Below are 24353 nucleotides of genomic sequence, written 5' to 3' on the forward strand. Positions count from 1 at the left end.
CCTCACAGGCTTAACTGTAAAGCCCATGCATCGTGAGTCTCCAAGAGAGATGGCAGGCTTCTTTGACCACATGGGCCCCTTATCGCAGAAATGGCTGCCTTGGAACCGTCTCTGGACAGTGCTGATCAAGGTAAGCAGCCATCTCAGAGAAGTTAAGCAATTGATCCAGGGTCAGGAGAATAGGTGGTAGCACAGGAGAATGCCAGAGCCCCAACAGAGTCTAGTTTAAAGGAAAATCTCCCCTTGGGTAGTGTTACTCACTGAGGTTCCATGGGAGGACCTCTGTCCCTTCAGTCAGAAACCCTAAGTCCGGGGGCGCCTGGGTGGCTCAGTCAGTTAAGTGTCTGACTCAATCTCCGCTCAGGTCGTGATCTCAGGGTTGTGAGTTCAAGTCCACATTGGGCTCCGCACTGGGTGTGGAGCTTGCTTTTAAAAAAAAAGAGAGGGGCGCCTGGGTGGCTCAGCCGGTTAAGTACCGGACTTCAGTTCAGGTCATGATCTCACAGTTCGTGGGTTTGAGTCCCATCTTGGGCTCTGTGCTGACATCTCATTGCCTGGAGCCTGCTTTCGATTCTATGTCTCCCTCTCTCTCTGCCCCTCCCCTGATTGCACTCTGTCTCTCTGTCTCTCAAAAACAAGTAAATGTTGAAAAGAAAAAAAGAAGAAAAAGAAAGAAAGAAGGAAGGAAGGAAACTTGAAGGCTGGTCTTAGGTCAGTGCACATTTTCAGACATTCCCTGTATTGTCTGGCAAGTGGGGATAGTAAAAACTGTCTAGCCCAATTTCTAAAAAAAATTTTTTTTTAATGTTTATTTTTGAGACAGAGAGAGACAGAGCATGAATGAGGGAGGGTCAGAGAGAGAGGGAGACACAGAATCTGAAGCAGGATCCAGGCTCTGAGCTGTCAGCACAGAGCCCGACGCGGGGCTCGAACTCACGGACTGTGAGATCATGACCTGTGCCGAAGTCGGCCGCTTAACCGACTGAGCCACCCAGGCGCCCCTGTCTAGCCCTATTAACAACTGATGTAAGGAACAACTAAAATGGATGTGAAAGTAGTTTATAAACCTTGAATTCTACAAGGATGATGATTTATTGTGTCTTTCAGCACTTAGCGCCACCTTTTCTTCAGTATTGAGAACACCTTGTCCGGAATGTGCATCTTGAATAAAGTGAAAGACTTTGGAACAATGGATATAAGTACATAGATACGGGTGCCTGCTAATTTTTTTCAGGAAGGGCCTGTGGCTTGCACTGACTTTCCTTCTTGCCATGATGGGGGATGCTTTCTTAAAGGCACTTGTAGCTTTTCTCTTCCTAAGCTTTAGGCCTATATTGTAGCATATCTCTGCCTACTTCCGCTAGTGCTCCATGGTTTGGACGCTTGGGTCAAGGTGGTTTTGAAGTAGAGTCACTTACTGTTGTCATCCATGTTGCCTTACTCTCTGTGGCCTGGGAGCACCGGGTTCAGGTGTGGCCTGTGGTCAGGCATTATATGACGAAAGGACCAGAGGATTTATCTGCTGTGATACCCTCTCCAGTTTCACCACCCTTAGTCATCATTTTACTTGGGGCGTGGATATGTATGTTCCAGAAGCTTTTCCACCCCCCTGCAACTTATGGGAGGGATAAATTGTCTCAATGTTTTCTTCTGGTGCTTTTGACCATGAACTCTTAGACCTGGAGTAGATTGGTTATCAAATAGCCTAAGGAGAGAGGAGGTGATATGTAATTTACGTAAGATCCAGGAAATGAAGGAAGACATGTTGCCAGGAGCTGTGTTTCCAGCTAGACCTTAAGTTTCACAATCCTTTATGCAAAAAAAGGGCATCTTTTAGGTGTTGCTTAATGGAATTATCCGGTGAACCGGTGGCAGAACCAGTGACAGAACCAGAAGCCGCTTCAGCCCAGTCCCCCTAATCGAAAAACTAATGGGGTTAGATCGCGCCCCAGTTCTATCTTGAGTAAGGGAATTTTGCTTTTGAGATGGCTTAAATGCTTTGAATTCCTCAGCAGAGAAATTATAGATGTACAGATAATGAGACAAAGGGTTTCCCAATCCCTGTGTCCAACCTCATGAGTTTGCAGTCACATCCACATGCTCTCCCGATCTCTTAGCTGTTTATTGGGTTTCCGTGACCAGGAAAATGTCACCCGCGCTACTGTCTGGGGATTCAGCTGTATTAGCTTCATTGTTACAATCTTCTCTTTAGTCATATGTCTATTTGTCATGTAGCAGTCTTTTTTGAGGGCCTACTTAGTGCAAGGCATCGCTTGGTATTCTGAGGGACACAGAAGTGAAAGACCTCTTGCCTTTAAGTTGCTTCTACTTTAGAGGAGGAGTTAGGCCTGAGAATAAATCATTCTGCTGAGCTTATGAGCACATAAAAGAGTGGGCGGATTTTCCACAACCAAGATGGTCTCTGTTTGGACAGTGTGAATTATCACTCTTACGACCTTGCATCTAGAGGGCCCGATGAGCTACTTCCGGGACTCAGAGTTGAGGTGCCTTTAATAAAAGGACTTTGCTGTTAGCCCTTTCTGTGGACCTGCCACCATTGCAGCCGTGTTCCTGCCTGAAGTGGATCCCATCTCTGTCTTGCTCAAAGTTGCAACAAAAGGGAAAGATGAAATCAGATTTAGTGGAGACCTTGAAGACTAATTTTCCTAATGGAGTTACATCTGCGTGTGATCAGGTACTGGATGTGACCCTTGTCCCTCCTTTTGTTCTTATTCCAATCTTCAGTTTAGAGAGCGGTTTGGGAAGAGACATGAAACGTGTTGGGGGGGTGGGGGGGGTGGGGAGACAGCAGCGAGCCAGAGCGTGCTGCTTTGCGTGTAATTCTTGGTTCCTTGCTGGTTTAGTTTGGGTTGAACTGTTTTCAGGGCAGGAAAAACGAATCTGGCATTTCGGTACAAAAACAAACAAGGCTGCTGTTGTACTTGATAAAGCTGGAGTTGCAGATCCAGTGGCAGCCCATTAACTCAGTGACAGCGGTGAGTTTCAGAGACCCCTGCGCTCTCCGGAGAAGGCAGTAAATGTCCATTTAGGAAGGCAATAAATATTTGTGGAGTGATTGATTGTCAACACAGTAGGATTTGCTTGTTGGGGGGGAGGAAAGCCAGAAACCTTAGGACGCTGTTGTTAAACTGGTTTCAGCTTCTGCTACTTTCTCTCTTTCTTTTTTTTTCTCAGACAAGATAGCTGGGTCAGAACTTAACTACCTAGAGGAATTTTCTTGAGATTCCATCATCCCCTTCTGCTTCTTTTATTTCTCTCTCTCTATTTAATAGACCTTTGAAATAGGTATATCCCCTCCACCTCCTCCACCCCCAGAGGGAACAAGAGCAACTCCAAGATGTAAACAAGCAAAAAGAGAGCCTAAGATACTATGTAAACTAGAAATTCCTGTCCTTGCTATTCATGGCGCTACCGTAGTCATCAGAAAGAACAAATGTGCTGGTCAGAGGTACTCTGCGAAGACACAGCGTGTGTGGGGCCTCTACCTTCTCCCTCCAGCCACTCTCTGCCCCATCTTGTGCCTTTCTCAGATGCCCCACGTGTCCTTGTTTCCACGTTTTGGGCTATACTTGGCTCTGCTTACCATGCTCCTCTTCCTACCCCTACCGTACATGTTATTTTAGTACCCGAATCTCTGTCTCTCTCTTATTTTCTCATGTTTATGTTTGAGAGGAAAAGAGCGTGAGCTGGGGAGGGGCGGAGAGCCCCTCCAGGGCCAGACGAGTTCAGCCAAGAGTGCATCCTCCTCATCCCGCTGCGACAGCCAGGGTGGCTGGATGTGACTGTGACTTTCTGGGTCACAAATGAGGTGCAAGTGATGACTACAATATCCAAATGCCGTCACCATGCATGTTCAAGCCATTTTTGAGTAACACAGTCCTGGTTGAATTGCTAGCTCCACTGCCTACGAGCTGTGTGTCCTTGAATGAGTTACCTAACTTCACTGAAGTTCCCGGTTTTCACCTGTAAGGAATGAGATAGCAACATACATTAGAGTACTCCCTCTCTGAAATGTATCATTTGATGTTTAGCAAGTGATTGCATACTATAGTTAAGAGCTGTTTGCCCAGCCGTCTTCCTGGCAAGGCTCAATAGTGGGAAAGCAGCCATAGGTTTGTTTTGTTTTGTTTTGTTTTTTAAATTTTTTTAAAGTAGTGTTTATGGCCAGTGTGGGGCTCAAACTCAAGACCCTGAGATCAAGAGTCGCATGCTCTTCCGACTGAACCAGCCAGCCACCCCTACATCCATAGACACCCTACAAGGCACCCCTACAAGCCCTGTGACTTGTAGAACTCCTTGTCCTAGTCAGAAACCAGGAAAGGTGTGTTTTCTTGTCTCAGCAGGCCTGCTACACGTCTGCCTTTGTCCAGCCCCAGGACACAGATAAGCTAATGTTCTTGGTTTCTGGCAGCTAAGCAGTCCTTAGCATTTCTGTTTGGCAAAGTTCTGCAAATCTTTGTTTTGGGTTTGGAATGCTTCCCATGGCATTCCCCAAAGTAATTACTTCAGGATCCTTTTACTGATGCCCAGCCTCACGTCCACGACATGCCTTGGTTGGACTTTTCTTGTGGCACTCCCATTGGTTTAGGCGTGGAGCTTGTATCTGCTCCTGGGGGTTTTGTTGGTTTTGTGCTTTGTTTTGTTTTTTGTTGTTGTTGGGTTTTTGTTGTTGTTGTTGTTGTTTTTGAGTCCAAACTGGAAGGCATTTAAACGTGCCTGTGCCCAACCTGAGAAAGATAAGAATGATCTCTCATCTTAGATGTTCTGTGTCTACCTAGCAGCCTCTGCTCCAAAGCTCCTGGAAGTAAAAACGGCCTTAGGTCTGGAGATTATCTCCTATCCTAGAAACCTGGCAGTTGCTGTCCTGTTCTGACAAAACCCTTTCTTCACATTCCTTGATTGTGAAATTAGAAACCCCGCACTCTCAGCCCTAGTCTCCTTCAGCCTCATCCGGCCATGACACGGTGTGGGAACAGTTCCCCAGGCTACCTGAGATCCAAGGCATGAAAGGTCTTCTGTTCCAGCTTGCTCCTTGCGTGGAGCCCATTTGTGTCCTGGGAATGGATGAGAACTTTAGGACTTTCCCAGTCATTCACCTCCTAGAACTCTGGCTCCAAAGAGGGCCAGAATGGGTGACTGGGTCCTAAGGGCATTGTCCGTGTTCCAGAATACCACTGCCTGAACTGGTGTGTCAGTTTTCTAAAACAAGGTTCTGGGGGTGGGAGGGGGCGGCGCTTGGGTGGCTCAACTTTGGTGTCCCGACTTTGCCTCAGGCCATGATCTGGCAGTTTGTGAGTTCAAGCCCCTTCCTGACAGCTGAGTGCCTGGAGCCTGCTTCGGATTCTGTGTCTCCCTCTTTCTCTGCCCCTCCCTCTCTCACCCTCGCCTTCTCTCTCTCTCTCACTCTCTCTCTGTCTCTCAAAAAAACAAATAAACATTAAAAATTTAAAAATAAAATAAAACAAGGTTCTGGGGCACTGACCAGGATCTGCATGTCTGCTCAGTGTTCAGCTGACCCTCAGTTCTGGTGTTTGCCCCACTGGTAACTTTTGGTCTAGTATCATGACTCCTTTATTATTGTCAAGGAAAGAGCCTTTGGAGCTAGAGACTTAATTCAAATCCTTACTCTCCCATGGCCAGCTGTGTGACCTGGGGCAAGGTGTCCATATGTCTCGGCTTCTGCAACTGAACAGGGGTAATACCTACATCATAAGTTTATTGTGGTTGTTAAGTGAGATGTGGGTTAAATGGAGCTCTTAGTACAGAGTCTGGCTCATTGTCAGTACTGAAAAAATAACTCTCCCCACCTCCATCCCAGAATTTAAAGATTATAAATGTATAGGCTGCCTAGAAAAACATTGCCAAAAGATTCCTAAATCAACTGCAGTGAAAGGATGAATTCCATTAGCCATGCGTATATCCACTGTTGTAGTATGTCTTAAATAATAAATTAATCAGAATCCAAAGGGTTTCAGCATTACTATCTTTGGGGGGTTTCTAAATTGAGGAGGAGAATGTTGGTCAGTGGAAGGATGGCGGATGGCTCAGACATTGTTGCTTGGAGCCATTAACAGTTGTTAAACTGCAACATTTTGACAACATAATCCTGCTTAATTCTGGTTAGTGTGACTTCCTTTTTTTTTTTTTTTTTTTTAAGCTGTTGAATTCAGCATTGAATTAGATTCTTCATTGTCAGGCAGATGACTAAAATTGTAGAAGGATTTGATTTACCTTTAGTCTATAATGTATGAGCCCCTGGGTCACTTACATAACAAAAGAACTCCTTTTGGGGCACCGGGGTGGTTCAGTTGTTTGAGTGGTTTGAGCGTCCGTTTGAGTGTCCAACTTCAGCTCAGGGCATGATCTCGCGGTTTGTGAGTTCGAGCCCCGCGTCCGGCTCTGTGCTGACAGCTCGGAGCCTGGAGCCTGCTTCGGATTCTGTGTCTCCTTTCTGTGCCCCTTCCCCGTTTGTGCGCGCATGCATGCGCGCTCTCTCTCTCTCAAAAATAAATAAATGTAAAAAAAAAAAAGAACCCCTTTTTTCCCAGACTAGTAGAAATTGCTGATGGCCATCTGGCTTCTGAAATCCAAAGGCTGACTACTTTGTTACTGAGTTGTGGTAACTTGGCAAAAAGTGAACTTGCCTTCCTGGGGATGCCCACATTTGTCAGTTCAATCTCTTTTTCTTCTCACCTCCCCCAAATCTCAGTGCTCAATGAGGATTAGTCAGCAAAGGGCAGGAGGCAAGGATTAGGAGATTAGTGAGAAAGAAGTCATGATCAGCAATCACTTTGTTGGAGTATGTGATACTGTGCTAGGTGTAATGCATTGAGTTTAATACTGACTTATACACAGGATTTTATAATCTTACAAGAAGATAAAAGTAGACAGCTCCTGATTAGAAACACTGCTTTGGGTTACATCCATAAAAGGAAGATGATTCATTAGGGGAAAATCGGGAAGCCTATGATGCAATTTTGATAATTTAGATTGAACTTTTACAAAATTATTTTTGGATTTCTAGTAATTTTGCTGCAATTGCACTTATCCAGAGATCACTGCTGCTGAATATTATTTAGAAATGTGGAATGTTTCCATAGCCCATCAGACCAAGGGCCCTTGAGTATTTTGCTCCTGGTGGTGTCCCCAGCGCCTAGAACAGTGCCTGGCACATTTGTGGGTGTTCAGTAGGCATGGAATGGATGAATAAGTACACTAACGCCATGATACTCTTTCCAGAGAATTGAGGTGCCACACTATCTTACTAGCTTAAGTTCAGACCAGCATTGCCCACGAAGGGCTGCGGATGCCCTTTCCTCCAGTTTGGCTAACAAAAGTCATAATGCTGCATGCGTTTTGTGGTGGTCAGTGGTTGCCAGGGAACTGAGGAAATGAAAGGAGGGTGTTGAAAGCTGTGCCTTGATACCCAGGCCTGCCTGTCTCTTGTTCTCCTGTCTGCTGATTTGGCCTGTGTGTGAGGGTAGGAGCCAGGCATATGTGACAGTGGCATCTGTGGCTGTGTCTTGACAATACACGTTTGCTGAAGAATGGCTTCCTAGTCCCGAAACACCTGCAGCAGCAGAAGCCGCTTCTCTCCACACATCACTCCTCTTCTCCTGTCCGTAGCAATGAGGCTGCGATTCAGTCTTTTTCCTGAGCCTCCAGGAAATGGCTCAGCTTGCCTGGCTCATTCATTTCCTTGTCAGGAAAGTCAGTGCAACCTTGACCATCAGTGGGAGACCTGCAGCAAGCACATCGTGTGTCCGGCTGGACTCACTAACGATCGAAAAGTACTTTTGGCAACACACCATGCTGTAAGTGTTGTGTACTGCTAATTTATTGTCCGAGGTGGGGGTGAGAGATGCTAATTTGTAAAGAGTCATTTCTGATGTACCTGGGTCGTGCCCAGCACAGTGCCACTCCTGTGGAGGCGTTCGGTGAATAGCACTGGAAGAAAACTGTTGCAGAAAATAAAAAGAAAGGTGAGATACACATGGTTTGAGTGATGGGAAATATAATTAATTTGCAGCCTAAGAAGTTATTAGAGAGTAACTTTGGATTTATAAAGTCCTCCAAAAGGAGTCATTTCTGCAAGTACAGATCCAAACATGAACCTTTTGTTCTTTGTTAGTGTTGTCTTTGCTAGAGGATTCAGGGCCAGAGAGAGCGGCTGTGACCTGCTGTGTAGGGAAGGTTGGCCAGATGAGAGCTGGCCTACACCACCGACTGGGAAAAGTCAGATCAGGACACCAGCCCCAGGGCCTTTGCTCCTTGTGCAAAGCTTGCTGTTAGCCATTTTCTCCATAAACTGAGCTTAGAGAAGAAAGCATGACAAACCTAGGGTGGTGAACTTTTCAGAAGCAAGAGTTGGTTTAAATATAGATGATCTGCTTTACTGGCAACTTGGAGGCTGCCGTGGGACTTGTTGTACCTTTTGTAAGACAAGTGAGGAAAGATGTTGGCACCTGTACATGCGCAGTTTGTTTATGAAATATAAACTCTCCTGTAAAAGTGAGGGCTCAAGAGGTCAGCGTCCGAGGTAGCATGTCCTACCTTAGTGGGGGGGAAGGTGCCTCACCAAGCCCTCCCTGCCGATTGCCTCAATCTCTAGAGAAAGTCGGGACAGCCAGACCTAATGCACTGTTATTTATTGAGCACTGACTCTGGCGGGCGTGGCGGCAGGAAAGTTTCTGTGAAACTGAAAATCACTGGGCTTGATTTTCTTTCCCAAGGAGAAGAAACAATAGCTCAAGAGTTCTAGAGTCCAGTCCTTATTCAGTTTATTGGATTCAGATTGGATTTATATGCACCCTGGCCGAGGGGAGCTGATGGGAGCAGCCCCGTCCTCCTCTGGTCTCAGGCTCCAGTGCTAGGTGGGTCCAGGGCTGGCCATCGTGGGTTTGCAGCACATCCTTCTCAGTATTCCACAGCAGCTGTCTGGAGTTTTTTCTGCTGTGCCTGAACTGATGTCATTTCCCCCTTGGCAGACAGCTTGGGTTTTGCTGCGTCTGAGATATGTCACGAGAAGGTGGGGGTGGGTCGGAGCCAGGCAGGGGGAGTAGCGAGGACAGCAGGAGGGAGAGCGCCTGCCTGGTCCCAGGACTCTGTTTACTTTCTCTTCTTTGCTAAGGAAGGCCGGTTCACTGGGACCGCGGAGCACGCAGGCCCACCAGGGGAAATGCTCAGTCCAAGACCTTAACTTTTAAAAGCCCTTTGTTCCAAACGTTAGTGTGGACGATGCTCTTGCAGGATGCCTTTCCTTTTGGGTCTTAGACAGGTAACTGAACTGGTTATCCGTGGATCGGGTTTGGGCAGGGAAGAAGGGTGGGAGCTGGTTTGTTGTACTGCTGTTTGGGCGGAGGGAACCTTTGAGAAAATGTCTCGCAGCTAGAGCAGGCCAGCTCCCATGCAGAAATTTCTAGTCCTCCCGGCTTGTGTGCTAGTTGCTCCTTACTTCCAGAGCCACCGTATTCTTAACCCCCTGCATCCCTGAGGTCTCTCTGGGGCCAGCCATTCTGATTTTCCGTTAGATACCGGAAAGCCGTTTCCAAAGCCTTCTAGAGGAAACAGCTGAGGGGAGAGGCTGGGGAGGCGGAGAGGCAGAGTAGATTCTTGATCCAAACTGCTTTTATTCCTTCTCCATTTTGATTTGGCTAGTTAGCAGAGATTTCTTCACAGTTTTGTCGTTCTAAAGGGATTCTGAGTGAGGGGAGGGGAATCTTCTGAAGGGAAGGGCTCCCAGAGGCTTTCTCCTTATAGGCATGTGGTCAGGGCTGTGTGGCTGAGGGACATCCTGGATATCTCTGAGGGCTGGGGATGGGATTGGCCACATTTTGGCCCTCTTGACAGACTTTTTCAAGTCAACAGACCCCTGTGGCAGAGTCTTGATTGCTTTGTGAACTGCTCTTGAAGGAGGGGCGCTAAATTATAGCCCATAACCTAGTGTGGAATGAGAAAACAGTAGCAAGCGACCAACTGCTGTCTGCTGAGAACACAGCTGTTGCCAACTATTTGTTCCAGGGCTTCTGAGAGTTGGCCACCCCATCCCCCTTTGGTCTGAGAGGCTTGTCTGTATCGGAATGTGTAACTGTAACCATTGGCGGCTGTAAGAGGGGGTGGGGACAGACACACACCCTCTACTGCCTGTTCCTGGGTGAGGAAAAGCCACAGATGAGATCAAACCAGAAGCCTTAGAGAGTCGCTGCTAGGGACTGCCTCATTAGTCTCACTGTTAGAAAAGTGCTGGGTGAGCAAATCTCCCTTGGGTTGCCCAAAATTCTTTAAGTGTCTCCGAAAAGCTCACTCCGTATATACCATCAGTGGTCTGTTCAGTGTCCCTTTGGTGCAGCTGATGGAGAGGGGGCATTTGAGCACCCCCCTCTGCCCCCCAAGAAAGGCTGTCCTTTTTTTTTTTTTTTAATTTTTTTTTTAACATTTATTTATTTTTGAGACAGAGAGAGAGAGCATGAACAGGGGAGGGTCAGAGGAAGAGGGAGACATAGAATCTGAAACAGGCTCCAGGCTTTGAGCTGTCAGCACAGAGCCTGACGCGGGGCTCGAACCCACAGACCGCGAGATCATGACCTGAGCCGAAGTTAGACGCTTAACCGACTGAGCCACCCAGGTGCCCCAGAAAGGCTGTCCTTTTAACCTATGGGCCCTGGTAGGGATTTTGAGCAGCATTGGAAATAGGATGGATGAAGCATCCCATGCACGCATGTCAGATGTCAGGGGAAGAGGGGTGTTTCCACCCCTCATGATAGGGTAGAAGGAGCAGGACTGGGGAGCCAGAAAGGCCTGTGTCTATATCCTGGCTCCCCCAGGGTCTTGAGAAGGCCACTTAATAGCTTTGAACCTCATCTTGGAAATTGCAGTCGTAAAACCTGCTGGAAGAGTTATTGAGAGGGTTTCACAAAATAATATATTAAAAACATGAGCACCTGGGCTGGCAGTGAGTAGGCATGCAGTAAAAACGTAACCATTATTTTTATGTTACTCATCCTGAGAAATGTGAGAGTGAGAGCGAGAGTGCAGGAGTACAGGAAACTAGAAGCCGGAGGACCAGAGGTGAAGGGTGTAGTGGACAGGCCTCCCAGCATGAGCGGACTGAGGGGTGGGAGGCCGTCACTTCCTATACCCGTGTGCGGTTAATCTTGGATGGATATTGAGGAGACAAGAGAGGAGGGCCCCTGTCCCACCACCTCCACTCAGCTGAGTGAGAGGGTACAGTGATAGGTCAAGTGAGGGGCTGGCTTGGTGGTCCTGGGGAGCATCCCAGAGGATCAGCAGCAGGTGAATCTTCAGCTCTTGTTTCTGAACAGATCCCTGGCGGAAGGCTGAACTAGAAGACCTCTTAAAGACCTTTTCTGCCCTTCTGTGACTCAAACCTTGCCTGTAAAAACTTTGACTGTTTTTGATTACATAATTTTGTATATTTCTAGCATTTCTGTGTCTGTCAGTGTAACTACATTCTTTACTGGAGCTGTGGAAAAGCTAGCTTTCTAAATATTACTTGGTGATAATTCTGTTTTTGAGAAATGACACAGGGGGTACCTTGGTAACTCATTCGGTTAAGCATCCGACTTCGGCTCAGGTCACAATTTCACGGTTTGTGGGTTCAAGCCCCATGTCAAACTCTGTGCTGACAGCCTGGAACCTGCTTCAAATTCTGTGTCTCCCTCTGTCTCTGCCCTTCCCCCCCCCCCCCCCAAATAAAATAAATATAAAAAAATCTTTTTAAAATGAACAGAAGAATACATATGCTACTGGTCTTCATCATATATAGTATGTATGTACTTTCATACTTTTTTTTTTTCTCAATCCACATAACAACCCTGTCTTATGTGGTAGTGTTCTTCTGTTTTTTCAGAAGTGCATACTAGGGCTTACAGAAGGTAAGCCATTTGCCTAGAGTTGCTCAGCTAGCTAGGGATATGGTAATTTAAGTTTTGTTTCTTCTTTTTAAACCCCGGTCTTCTGATTCCAAAGTCTGGAGTTTTTCTCACTACCTAGACTGCTTTGCCCAATGCCTGTGTGAGTAGAGTAGGATTATTGTATTGTTTTAGTTGAGGCATATTTTCTAAAGGTTGTTTCTGGGAGGCCCAGGTACTAGATAAGACACTGCTTGTGCCTATTGGCATCTTTCTCTATGGAATACTCTCCTGCACGCAACATCTACTGAATAATGCCACTGCAGATAGATTTGCACACTTAATGAATGCGGACCTGACACAAAGGGTGCAAAGATAAATAAAGCACAACCCTTACTTCCTAGGAGCTCACACTCTAATGCAGTGGTTCTCAAAATGCATAGAAATCACCTGGGAGTGGGGCTTATTACAATGTAGATTTTGTAGGTCTGGGGCCAGCCAGGAATATGCATTTCTATGAAGTTCCCCAGGTGGTTTTGACTCTGCTAGTTTCTGGCAATTTGAGAACCACCTCGCCGCCCGCCTCCGCCCCGCCCCCCCCCCCCCCCCCCCCCCCCCCCCCCCGCCGTAGGTTTAGTAGCATGGAAATAACCCCATGATAATGTGCTGAGACTATAACAGGAATGCCCAGGACCTAGGACAGCAGAGGGTGGGAAAGCATCTCATTCAAATGGCTGGAGGAGAGGGGTGTGCATGAAAGGCTTTCCTGAGAAGGTGATACCTGATCTGAGTCTTGAAGGGTGAGTAGGAGTCTACCAGACATGTGATCTGGGGAAAGAGCATTCCAGACAGATCAGGTTAGGAGTGTCATTTTTGTTTTCTCCTGCAGATGAGAAGGGAAACTGTTGTCTATGAGTCTTAGTATTAAGTATGCCTGAGGCAAGACAAGGACTTTGGCTCACCAACTATTGGCATCCTTTGTGACTCAGAGAAGGAGGAAAGCATTCGGGCCCTTCAGTCTAATAATGAGAGTGGCATGAATTCAGTGTCTGTAAGGGGCAGATAAGCTGTAGGCTGTATTAGTTCTTCCATGCAAGGGACAGTTAGGACAATTCATTGGAAGCTAGCATCGACTAAAGAACAGTCTTTTTGTGCTTAGAGGAGCTCAAGTTCAGAAAAGAGTTACCTGTTGAACTTTCTGGATTTGGTACGACGAATCAGAGGGTAGATACACCACACAATTGAGCATGTTATCCCTTTATTAACCAGTGAGATCAGAAAATGAGTTTTCTGGTTAAGAGAGAATCCATCATGTAAACCTAACAGATGGATTACTGAATTTCAGAGAATAAGATTGTAACAGAACATTCTTAGTCTGCTAATTTGAATGAATTCTAGTTCATGTTTGATTCAGAAGGTATTGATTTCATAACGTGGGAGGATTCTTAGGACCGACATGCTCTATCTGAAAAGGACGGTGCATGTATTCCATTCAAAGCATGTTGTAGATTCAAAGAGACATGCACTCTATCCCTGCCTGCCCTCAACGGGCCTACGGTCAGGTAGGAGAAGTCGAGGCGCAGGTAATTGGAACACTTGGCGGGTGGTGGTGAGCGCCATTAAGGACAGCGTGCCACAAGTTCACAGGTGTGTGGGGGGGTGGCTTTCTGTTGGTGGTCCTGTCTACAGTCCAGTAAGTAGTCCCAGTGGTTGTACTGTAGGTGTGTGGGAGGACCAGTTGATGGCAACTGCTGGCCGATGGAGTCCAGGCTAGATCTATCAAGACGATAATTTGGGTTTTTTGTTTGGTTTAGTTTTTAAAGTTTATTTATTTTGAGAGAGAGGGCGCATGCGCAAGCTGGGCTGTGGGGGAAGAGGGACAGAGAGAATCCCAAGCAGGCTCTGTGCTGTCAGCGCAGAGCCAGACGCGGGGCTCCATCTCAGGATCCGTGAGATCATGACCTGAGCTGAGATCAAGAATTGGATGCTTAACTGCCTCACCAACTGAGCCACCCAGGAGCCCCTCAAGATGATGATTTGTATCTTGCCCCACAGAGTGTTGCTTTCTCTGTGGGAGGGGCCCACTGTCCTCCAAATTGTCCTCACCGAAATGAGATGATCGCTGATACGGGAAATGAGTAGTCTGCAACCAGACTGGAGTGCTCTTGCCGGTGTTGGAACATGTCACGGACAAGAGGCTCCTGGACCAAGGGGCTGTTTGTATTCTGGAAACTGGGAGCTGGTACCAGAGGCCCTCGATTGGTCTGATGCTGAATGTAACAGGGCAACCAAAATGTCGAAGCCCAGTTACTCCCTGGGCATAATACGAGATCTTAGGGTCTCATAAGGACAACACTGAAAACCCCACGGTATACACCAGCCTAAAGCTGCAGGCTGGGAGCCATGACTCGGGAGAGGGAGGAGGGAATTTGCCAACTTCCAGTTTAACCCCCAAACTGCTGAATAGTAACCAACATTACGTCACGCCTTTGTTGTTTCATCATGACAGCCACCATGAGGTGGGAGGCTCCTTTCTGTTGCGAGGCAACTGAAACTTGAGGTTTTTATCTATTTAGTATCACACAGCTAGCTAATGTGTGGCCATGGTGGCACCGGCGGCCAGGTCTGAGAGAACAGTGTTGTCTCCCTCTTGCGTACTGCTCTGTGTGGTACCTGTACCAGAATCTGCCAGACCTTCTTGCTGTGTGCCCTGTGCTCTGCAAAAGACTAAGTATTGAGTCCTGGTCACCGTCAGCCTCTCGTGTGTGCTTTAGCCTCTCTCTACCAGGTTCAGGGCAAATTAAGCAAGACCCTGCTTGGAAAGGAACTGTCTGTATATAATGCAGGAGACACCAAGGTGACGCTTGTTGTTTGTACTACCAGAGGCTGAAGCCAAAATCCTTATTGGCACTGATGTGTACAAATCTTGTGACAGCTCCATAGAGCACTTCAGTTCCCCCACTGTCGCTAAAGGTAAGAAAGGGTGATTCTCCTCTCGGCCCTTTCAGATGGATTTTTAAACCCCCAACCATCTCTGTTGCAAGAAGCTGCATTTGGAGAGCAGTGTGGCTTGTTTTTCATCATACTCCTGTTATCAAAGCAAAGAGAAACCAGTGGACTGGACAGTAACTTAGTGGAAAAGAAGAATGGATCTGCTGATTTTGAAACTTTTATCCGGGGTGGAGCCAAAGAAAACATTCACTTCCTCCAGTGATATCCCACGAGTTGGATCCACCCCCTCCCGCCCCTTTTCCTTGAAGAGGTAAATGTTAGTCCAGGAGAACAATAATTTGGGGCTACTTAAAAAAACTGCTAGAAAATTCCTTTTTCTGCCCCAGTTCCCTAGCAGCCAGGTACCAAGTTTCTTAACTCTCCCTCCCTGGCCCTTCCTGACTCTGTTTGTTGCTAATTTATAGCAGCAGTGATTTGAAACAGCTCTTCACGTTGACTTGCTTTAGCCATTTCTGTGTTCCTTTGTAGCCATCGCTTCTCTGGGCAGGGGCTCAACTGGACTTGAATCCTGGACCTCGTAAGGGGCATCGGATGCTGGTTGCTGGAAATGGTGATTCAGTCCTAGGAGGCTACTTGCTTGACCTATCTTGCTCTTTTAACTGAGAGAGGAAGGGGTAGGGGAAAGCTGTATGCATTTCAGGAGAAAGAGACATGCTTTGAGAATGGCTGGAGTATAACGTGGTGACTTCTTTTCCTAAAAGTGGCTTCGGGTTTGCTGAGACTATGTTGTACATAAGGCATTGGTTCCCTTGGATCAAGGAGGCCAGAAAATTTTTATTGTTTGGTTCTCTTGCTTACCATACATATTCTCAAGTTCTTCCACTGAACCGTGACACGTGGTTTCGTTCTTGGTTTCAGATACTGCCCATCTGATCATGTGGCTTTCATCAAGGGTTTGGAAATTCCTGGTTGTGTACCAGGCAGTGGCATGAATACCTGTGAACTCCCACTCCTCCGGGTGTGGCTCTGGCGTGTGGTGGGGAGGCCCAGGATAGGCCAGGGCAGGCTGCCAACAAAAATAGAAAGTGTTATCATTTCCCTGTCTCCAGGTGAGGTTCTGGATTTATGGGCCAAGCTCAGATTGTGCTGGGTTACTGCAAACCTGTCATAGCCAGAGAGCCAATGGGTAGGTCTCTCAGCAGTCATGCAAAAGCACATCACCACAGCCTTGGCCTTACCCCTGGAGAATCCCTTCATGCCACTGCTTGTACCGTTGTAGCCAAGAGGCACAGGGAGCACGGGGGAGGACTAGCCCCTGGGGTTCCTTGACTCTTAGCAGGATCAGCACTTTCTGAAGATTTTTGCATGTCTGATCCTTTGCTAAGGCAGGTGCACTTGTGAGATTGACATCACTCTTGCTCCTGGGGAATTTACAGGGTGGTTGGGGAGCCCATGAGGCAATCAGGCAAGAAGACCGGATAGAACACGATTCTGCCCTAAATGGTATGGTGCAGTTTGGCTGGAACAGTGGTTCTAAACTAGGGGCAATTTTCCACCTCTACCTAGGGGACATTTGGCAGTGTCTGGGTGTTGTTAGTTGTCACAACTGGGAGGTAGGGTGTTGCTACCAGCTTCTAGTGAATAGAGGCCAGGGTTGCTGTTAAACATCCTACAATGCGTGGGATGGTCTCTGCACAAAGAATTATCTGGTTCCACGTGCCAGTATTGCCAAGGCAGAGAAACTCTGGGCTAGACATTACTGATGCGTAGTGCATCCAGTTTGCTTAGGGAGCAGTCACAGAAGTCACAGGCCTTAGAGAAAATGGACCGAAATGTTTTAATACAGGGAAAATATGTGTACTTCTCACTGCATTGCAAGCAATCTGTGTTAACCACCTGCCCAGAGATTAAGAATCTTGACATCTTGGTTGCCCCTAATCAGCAGGTGCTATGTCTTGTGAAGGACAGAAATAGAGTTAATTTTTTATGGTGAGTAGCTAAGATTAAGCCCTTCTGGCACTGGCATTTTATCTCTTACTCTGAATCATCTGGGTAATCACTTTCAGAAGGATGGGATCTCAGTAGTGCCCAAATAATAACTTTATACGGTTTAAAGAATAATTAGGCTACCGTTATTTCAATAACAGGCCATATGTCAAACCAGGTGCCTGTTGCTGTGGCTTAGGCTTATTGTAATCTATCTCTGATAATGCAGTAAATTCCCCCTTTTCTAAGTCATCTGGCGTCTCCTTTAATCTTTAAGTGTAAGGTCTTAGAGTTCAGCAAGTTCTTTAAAGTTATTCAGAGCCCTTTGGAGACATAGCCTCTGGATCCTAAAGATTGTTTTGTTTTGTTTTTTTAAATCTTGTATCTGCTTCCAGAGAGACCGTTTTTAATGTGACACTTTGTCCCAGGTAGAAGTCAATAGTTTCCTTGAACAATGTCAAATGTTTTTTATTGCCAGTAAATCTCTGGAACTGGTCTCGAGACAGACAGCAGACAAGACAGTTGCGTTATTAGTTCTTTTGCTCCCAAACAAAAGCCACTTTTGGGATGGAACTGCTGAGAAAAAAAATGGGATTAAATTTAGAATTTTGCTTAAAGTAAGGAATACCTCTGAGACACCACATGTGCTTCTCTGTCAAATGAAACTGTGATGAGTCTCTTTTAAAGCACACCAGTGATAAGTCAACTCGTACTTTCAATATTTCAGATACCTTTGAAAACGATACCTCTTTCTGGGCAAAGAAGTGAGTATTTTATTTGATCAAGAGCCATTTTTGGGGTGCCTGGGTGGCTCAGTCAGTTAAAAGCGTCCAACTTCGGCTCAGGTCATTACCTCGCAGCTCGCTAGTTTGAGCCCCGCGTCAGGCTCTGTGCTGACAGCTCAGAGCCTGGAGCCTGCTTTGGATTCTGTGTCTCCCTCTCTCACTACTCCTACCCCTCACTCTCTCTCTCTCTCTCTCTCGCTCTCTCTTTCAAAAATAAATAAACATTAAAAAATAAAAAAAAAAAAAGAGCCATTTTCAAGATTTAGCAAAGACTTTGATGAGCTGGAAGTTAGTCATAGAAAGAACACTGACCCAAAAGTAAGAAGACCAGGGTTTCCACAGCCCCGATTCTGTCATCTGTAGTCTTATTAGGCTAAGTGGCAGTTCCTTATCTCTGAGATAGGGTAGTAGCACTTCTGACCTCTTGCAGGGTGCTGGATGTTAGTTTCAAATGAGAGGCTGGCTGTTAAAGAAGGTTGAAAACCTTGAAAGTCCTATATAAATGTGTATTTCGTATATATTAATTTTATATGTGTGTCTTGTGTATATATCATCCTTGCTCCAAATTAGGACCTGGAGGCTTTGCCACCTTATAAATCATTAAAAGAAGAATGAATCCTGCTGATTAGGTTGTACTTAATTAAGGTACACAATAAACCTGAATATTTCAGTAAGATTTTCAGCAACAAGAACTGAAATATCAACTTTTAATCAAAAAAAATTTTTTTTAATGATTATTTTTGAGAGAGACAGTGCACGAGCGGGGGTGGGGCAGAGAGAGAGGGAGACACAGAATCTGAATCAGGCTCCAAGCTCCAAGCTGTCAGCACAGAGCCTGATGCAGGGCTTGAACTCACAAACTGCGAGATCATAACCTGAGCCGAAGTCAGAGGCTTAACTGACTGAGCCACCCAGGTGCCCCTCAACTTTTTTTTTTTTTTTTTTAAACCTAGCAGTTTGGTTATTACAAAGTTCCTCAAAGGCAAAGTCCGTATCTTATCTGTCGTTTTTGTGCCTGTCAGCATCTAGCATGAAAGTTTGGGATAACCCCTAAGCATTAAAATTCTTTCCACTAAAATTTGGGCTTTAGATCCAGAAAACTTGTTCTAGCTCTGTGACTTTTCTCGGTTCCTATATGTAAAACGTAGCATAGGTGACAATGCCCAGCTGAATACTTGATAAACAACACAGTCACTGGGAAGAATTTGGTTGAGTGTCCAACCTGTTGAGTGTCAGGAAGTTTTCCTGATTGTCCAGAGACACTTCCCTCGTACAGTGAAGAGGGGCCCTCCCCTTTGCCTAGGTCCCTAGACATGTTGTGCGTAAGGTGTTGCTTGAGCCTCAGTGTGGAAGATTAGTATGTCTGCTGTTTATGTTTGAGTCTCTGCGGCATGCCTTAACCTCAAGGTGAGGAGATGAACGTCTATTACTGAACTTGAGAGCAGGAGAAGCTAATCAGATGCCCACACGGGCCAGGCAGTGACAGCTTGAGTTAGGCAGATGGGCTTCGTGGACAGCAGGGATTGTGGGGGAGGCTGAGGTGGAGCCAGAGCCCATGTACATCTGTGAGCCAACCTAATATGCTACTAAGGGATTGTGGGCCCGGAATTTGCAAGAGAAGCTGGAAATCTGATTTCTGTATGACTCCTTTTCATTTGAAAATGTTGACAATTAGGGACTTGCCTATGGTTCCTGCCATAGCTTGCTTGTCTCAGATTGCAGTTCTCTCCTATTCTTGAGTAACCCTGTTTTTGCTGGTAAAAAAAAAAAAAAAAAAAGTCTGTTAATTCCATTTTTTAAAAAGTTGAAAAACAAAGTTACCATGTGGGCCTAGAACTCTTTAGTGGGCCCATTGTGGTCTGAGGGCCACCACTGGCAATCCTTGCTTTCAAGCAGGAGGCAGCTACACAGTATGGGAAGGAAAGAATCTGCCCTCATGGGATCAGCTGTGGACACATACATGATAGGTGGCTGCATTGTCCTCCTGCCTGAGTGCCACCTGCTCCGTTGAGTGCTACCTGCCCCTCGCCCCTTAGCTCTGCATCAGCCCTTGCTGAAGATGCCACACTTCTCAGCGCATTTGTTCCGTGATAGAAGAGGCCAGTGATGAGGGATTGCTGGGGATACCTCAAGGCAAGACTGCCTTTCCTTCTAAGTGTCCAGGGGTGAAAGAATTGCACAGTAACCCAATGTCCTGAGCTGCTGCAGCCAGCAGACCCCCATGGGCTTCCATGTGCTAGGACATCGGCAAGTAGCCTTTAATAAAGCCATGGAATATGTTGCAACTTCCGATCTGTGCTCTGGGATTTTCCTACCAGGGTCAAGTGGCTTTTTCTGAGTTTGTTATTCAGGTTCCTAATAGCAACACAGGAAACGGATTTTAATTTCTTTGTTGGCTGCTCTGTTTGGGGGCTATTTAATGAGGATCCACTTTGCAATGCAGCAGGACTGGTGTGGATACGAGTGTACCTGTTACTCTTGTAAAAAAATTTATGATCTATTCTATATATATATATATATATATATATATATATATATATATATATGGAGTGAGGCAAAAAGCATATGAATAATTTTATATGTCTTGATTCTATATGTTGATTCATATACATTTCTATGTCTTGGCTACCCTTGGGGGTAACTTTTGGGATGTGTTTGGGATTGTAGGAAAAGAATATTAGACCATTCCACTTTTAGAGGGCAAGAACCACATATATTGTACTTTTTTATAAATCTAGAGCAATGGTTCTCAAACTTGAATATATATGAGGTGAGCCCTTAGAAGTTCTTAATCTATGTTCTGAAATACCCCAGGCAATTTTTGGGCCTGCAGACCGCACTTTAGGAAATACGTCTCTGTTTTGTTGCGTGTTTTTATCTAAGTGTCTTCATTGCTACTTTGAGACAAATTCATTATTTGTGAGATGCCATGATTTGTTCTGATTCACTGTGTTGTCTTTCCTCAGATTCTTGGTGGTCCCCAGACAGAATTGTTCCAGGAGGCCCTCACAGGTTAAAGTAAATGGATCCTTGTCCCTGCGACAGCAAGGGTTCCCCAGCACTGCCCTTCAGCAGTATACACTTCAGCCGCATCTTGAAGCAGCAGCTGCCCACATTGGTTCTAGGCTTTTCTTAAGTGTTACGAGCTCCGGTCTTTGGCTTTACCCTTTATGGTACTTTGTAGCTAGAGGGTGGGGAGACTGGGTGCTCTCAAGCCTAGGGAACTGAAGGCTAGAGGCCTTAGGGGTCAAGCATACTATCAAATGTGAGGAATGAGGCTGAGTCTTACCAGATTAGATTTATTGGCTTGTTTAGGGGAACCTGCCCGGGCTATTTGTCCTTTTGGAAAATTACTGCACTCAACCAAATAGCCTAAAAATTCATTCCTAATACCTTAGTGCATACAAAGCAGAGCCTTGGTTCTTGGCAATGGCTTACCCTTTTATCAGAAAGGTTGAGACTGAGTTCTTTTAGGTAGTAAAACTCAAAAGAGTAATTGTCATGTATAGTTTATATTGTGAAGGATACAAAAGTAGTACGTGACAAGGGAGCCTGGGTAGCTCAGTCGGTTAAGTGTCCAACTTCAGCTCAGTCATGTTCTCACGGTTCATGAGTTCGAGCCCCACGTCAGGCTCTGTGGTGACAGCTCAGAGCCTGGGGCCTTCTTCAGATTCTGTGTCTCCCTCTCTCTCTGCCCCTCCATGTGTCATTCTCTCTCTCTCTCTTTCTCTCAAAAAAACCCCAAAACATTAAAAAGTAGTCCGTGACAATCCCCGCCATCAAAAGGAGGTTAGACTAATATGTGGGAGACAGTGGGTCAGGACTCCTACTGGATCATTCCTCTGCCTGAGCTTCTTTTCCTTCATCCCCAACTCTTCTACAGCCTTCTTACATCCAATTCAAAATGTGTGCTCTTGGACGATTCTATTTCCCTCAGCTTTTCAAGCAGCCTTAAAACCATTGGTATTAGAGAAAAACTGATAGTAACTTTCTTACTGTAAAAATAAAGGTGTAAATCCACAAAACTTTGTGGATAGAGTGCTTTTTACGATCACCTACAAATCTTTTTTTAAGGACCTGGGCCTAAAAGTGCTGCATTTTCAGAATTTGAAAGTTCTATCTAAGGTAGAATAAAAATAACTGATTCTGTGTTAAAGTTGTTTGCTGTCTTTTCTCATTTAGCCATTTCAAATCTGTCTTATTTATGAAGACTTTGTTGTCCTTAGGTTACAGAGCATTACCAAAATCAGGTAGAACTTCAGTCTAGTAGATGTATAGTGCTAGAATTTGGTCTGTTCTCTGGAAAGCTATTTCTGGTTCAGGACTGGAAGGAAAGTTGATTTTGTTACTAACTATGTAGTAGCAGCCACAAGGCAGGGAGACCAAAAAAGGGGGAAGGGGGCCCCCAGTTGAAAAGTAATTGTAAGAGTTGCAAAAATAGGGGCGCCTGGCTGGCACAGTTGGTGGAATGCCTGACTTCAGCTCAGGTCACGATCTCACGGTTTTTGGGTTCAGGTCCGAGTCAGTCTCTGTCCTTACAGCTCAGAACCTGGAGCCTGTTGCTGATTCTGTGTTTCCCTTTCTCTCTGCCTCTCGAAAATAAATAAATGTTTAAAATTAAAAAAAAAAAAACTGTTGCAAAAATAGGGGTGCCTGTGTGGTGCAGTTGGTTAAGCATCTGAGTCTTGGTCTCTGCTCAGGTCATGATCTCACAGTTTGTCAGTTCGAGCCCTGCATCGGGCTCTGCGTTGATGGCTCTGAGCCTGCTTGGGATTCTGTCCCTCCTTCTCTCTGCTTCTCCCCTGCTTGTGCGTGTGCATGCTCTCTCTCAAAATAAATAAACTGAAAAGAGTTGAAAAATATTTTGATATTGTTCAAATATCCCGCAACATTATAGCCAACAATGAATTTACCAGCTATGGTATTTTGGCTGTTATTTTAACTGTTGTGCATGTCATATGAGGCATGGCCTCTTCCTGCATTCTCAGCTATTCTTTTCACTCTATTCTGCCTGAGATTCACTGTACTCAGCCACACTAGCCTTCTTCCTTTTCCTTGAGTGCACCAAACTCATTCCTCCATTGGTGTCTTTGCCTGTACTTGACATTGCCTTTGCCTGGAACACTGTTCCCACAGGTCTCCTTACTCTGGACTCCTTCTCATCACTCAAAGCTCATTCAACTCCTATGTTACCTGACTGCCCCATCAAAAACCTTTTGTCCTAGGGGCGCCTGGGTGGCTCAGTTGGTTAAGCATCCAACTCTTGATTTCAGCTCAGGTCATGATCTCGTGGTTTCATGAGATCGAGCCCCATGTCAGTCTCTGTGCTAACAGAGAGGAGCCTGCTTGGGACACACACTCTCTCTCTCTCTCTCTCTCTCTCTCTCTCTCTCTCTCTCTTCCTCTCTCTGTGCCCCCTCCCACTCATGCTTTCTCTGTCTCTCTCAAAATAAATAAATAAAACTTTGAAAAAACATCAGCAACATAAAAAACCCTTTTGTCCTATTCTGTTTTATATTCTCCTGGAGATTATTACTCTTTTAAATTGTAATTTCACTTGTTAATTTTCATTCTTCTCTGCTTGAACGTATTTAGGATTTTTTTGTCTTTGTTGCTCTATAGTTTCAAACAGTGTGCCCAGGTATGAGTGTATTATTGTCTGAAAATTCCATTATCTTTTTTTTAAATTTTGTTTTTAACTTTAAATCCAAGTTAGATAACATATAGTATAATAGTGATTTCAGGAATAGAATTTATTGATACATTTATCACTTACATATAACACCCAGTGCTCATCCCAGCAAGTGTCCTCTCTTATTGCCTTTTGCCCATTTAGCCCAACCCCCCACCCAAAACCCCTCCAGCAACCCTCAGTTTGTTCTCTGTATTTAAGAGTCTCTTATGGTTTGTCTTCCTCTCTGTTTTTATATATTTTTTTGCTTCCATTCCCTTATGTTCATCTGTTTTGTGTCTTAAATTCCACATATGAGTGAAATCATGATATTTGTTTTTCTCTGACTGATTTATTTCACTTAGCATCATATATTCTGGTTCTATCCACATTGTTACAAATGGCAAGATTTCATTCTTTTTGATTGCTGAGTAATACTCCATTGTGTATATATATCACATCTTCTTTATCCATTCATCAGTCGATGGACATTTGGGCACTTTCCATACTTTGACTATTGTCAATAGTGTTGCTATAAGCATTGGGGTGTATGTGCCCCTTTGAAATAGCACACCTATATCCTTTGGATAAATACTTAGTAGTGTAATTGCTGGGTCGTAGGGTAGTTCTATTTTTAATTTTTTGAGGAACCTCCATACTGTTTTCCAGAGTGGCTGCACCAGTTTGCATTCCCACCAGCCGTGCAAAAAGGTTCCTCTTTCTCTGCATCCTTGCCAACATCTATTGTTACTTGAGTTGTTAATGTTAGCCATTCTGACAGGTGTGAGGTGCTATCTCGTTGTGGTTTTGGTTTGTATTTCCCTGATGATGAGTGATGTTGAGCACTTTTTCATATGTCTGTTAGCCATCTGGATGTCTTCTTTGGAAAAGTGTCTATTCATGCCTTTTGCCCATTTCTTCACTAGATTATTTGTTTTTTGGGTGTTGATTTTGATAAGTTCCTTATAGATTTTGGATACTAACCCCTTATCTGATGTCATTTGCAAATATCTTCTCCCATTTCATCGGTTGCCTTTTAGTTTTGCTGATTGTTGAAAATTCCATTAT

General features: G+C 45.3%; 1 protein-coding gene and 1 non-coding gene across 6 annotated transcripts in view; one reads left to right on the plus strand and one right to left on the minus strand.

Annotated features, from left to right (window-relative positions):
- Window positions 1-24353, plus strand: part of WBP1L (WW domain binding protein 1 like) — a 60837-nt gene that overhangs the window by 13693 nt on the left and 22791 nt on the right. The window contains exon 1 of one of the 5 annotated variants that reach the window (XM_019813766.3): window positions 1030-2695. The exons of 2 other annotated variants lie outside the window; for them this stretch is intronic. In XM_019813766.3, coding sequence (XP_019669325.2) covers window positions 2627-2695 — 69 coding nt within the window. In that variant the 5' untranslated portion in view covers window positions 1030-2626. Of the gene's footprint in view, window positions 1-1029; window positions 2696-6550; window positions 7836-8806; window positions 9299-24353 lie in introns of those variants that run through there. 2 more of the 5 variants (XM_045040619.1, XM_006938145.5) reach the window with 2 other exon arrangements.
- On the minus strand, window positions 3205-3285 carry LOC111557185. The gene has a single exon (XR_002737041.1). It is a non-coding gene; the product is annotated as a small nucleolar RNA SNORD20 (small nucleolar RNA).

This window comes from Felis catus, chromosome D2 (genome assembly GCF_018350175.1).
Source record: "Felis catus isolate Fca126 chromosome D2, F.catus_Fca126_mat1.0, whole genome shotgun sequence".
Taxonomy (NCBI): Eukaryota; Metazoa; Chordata; class Mammalia; order Carnivora; family Felidae; genus Felis; species Felis catus.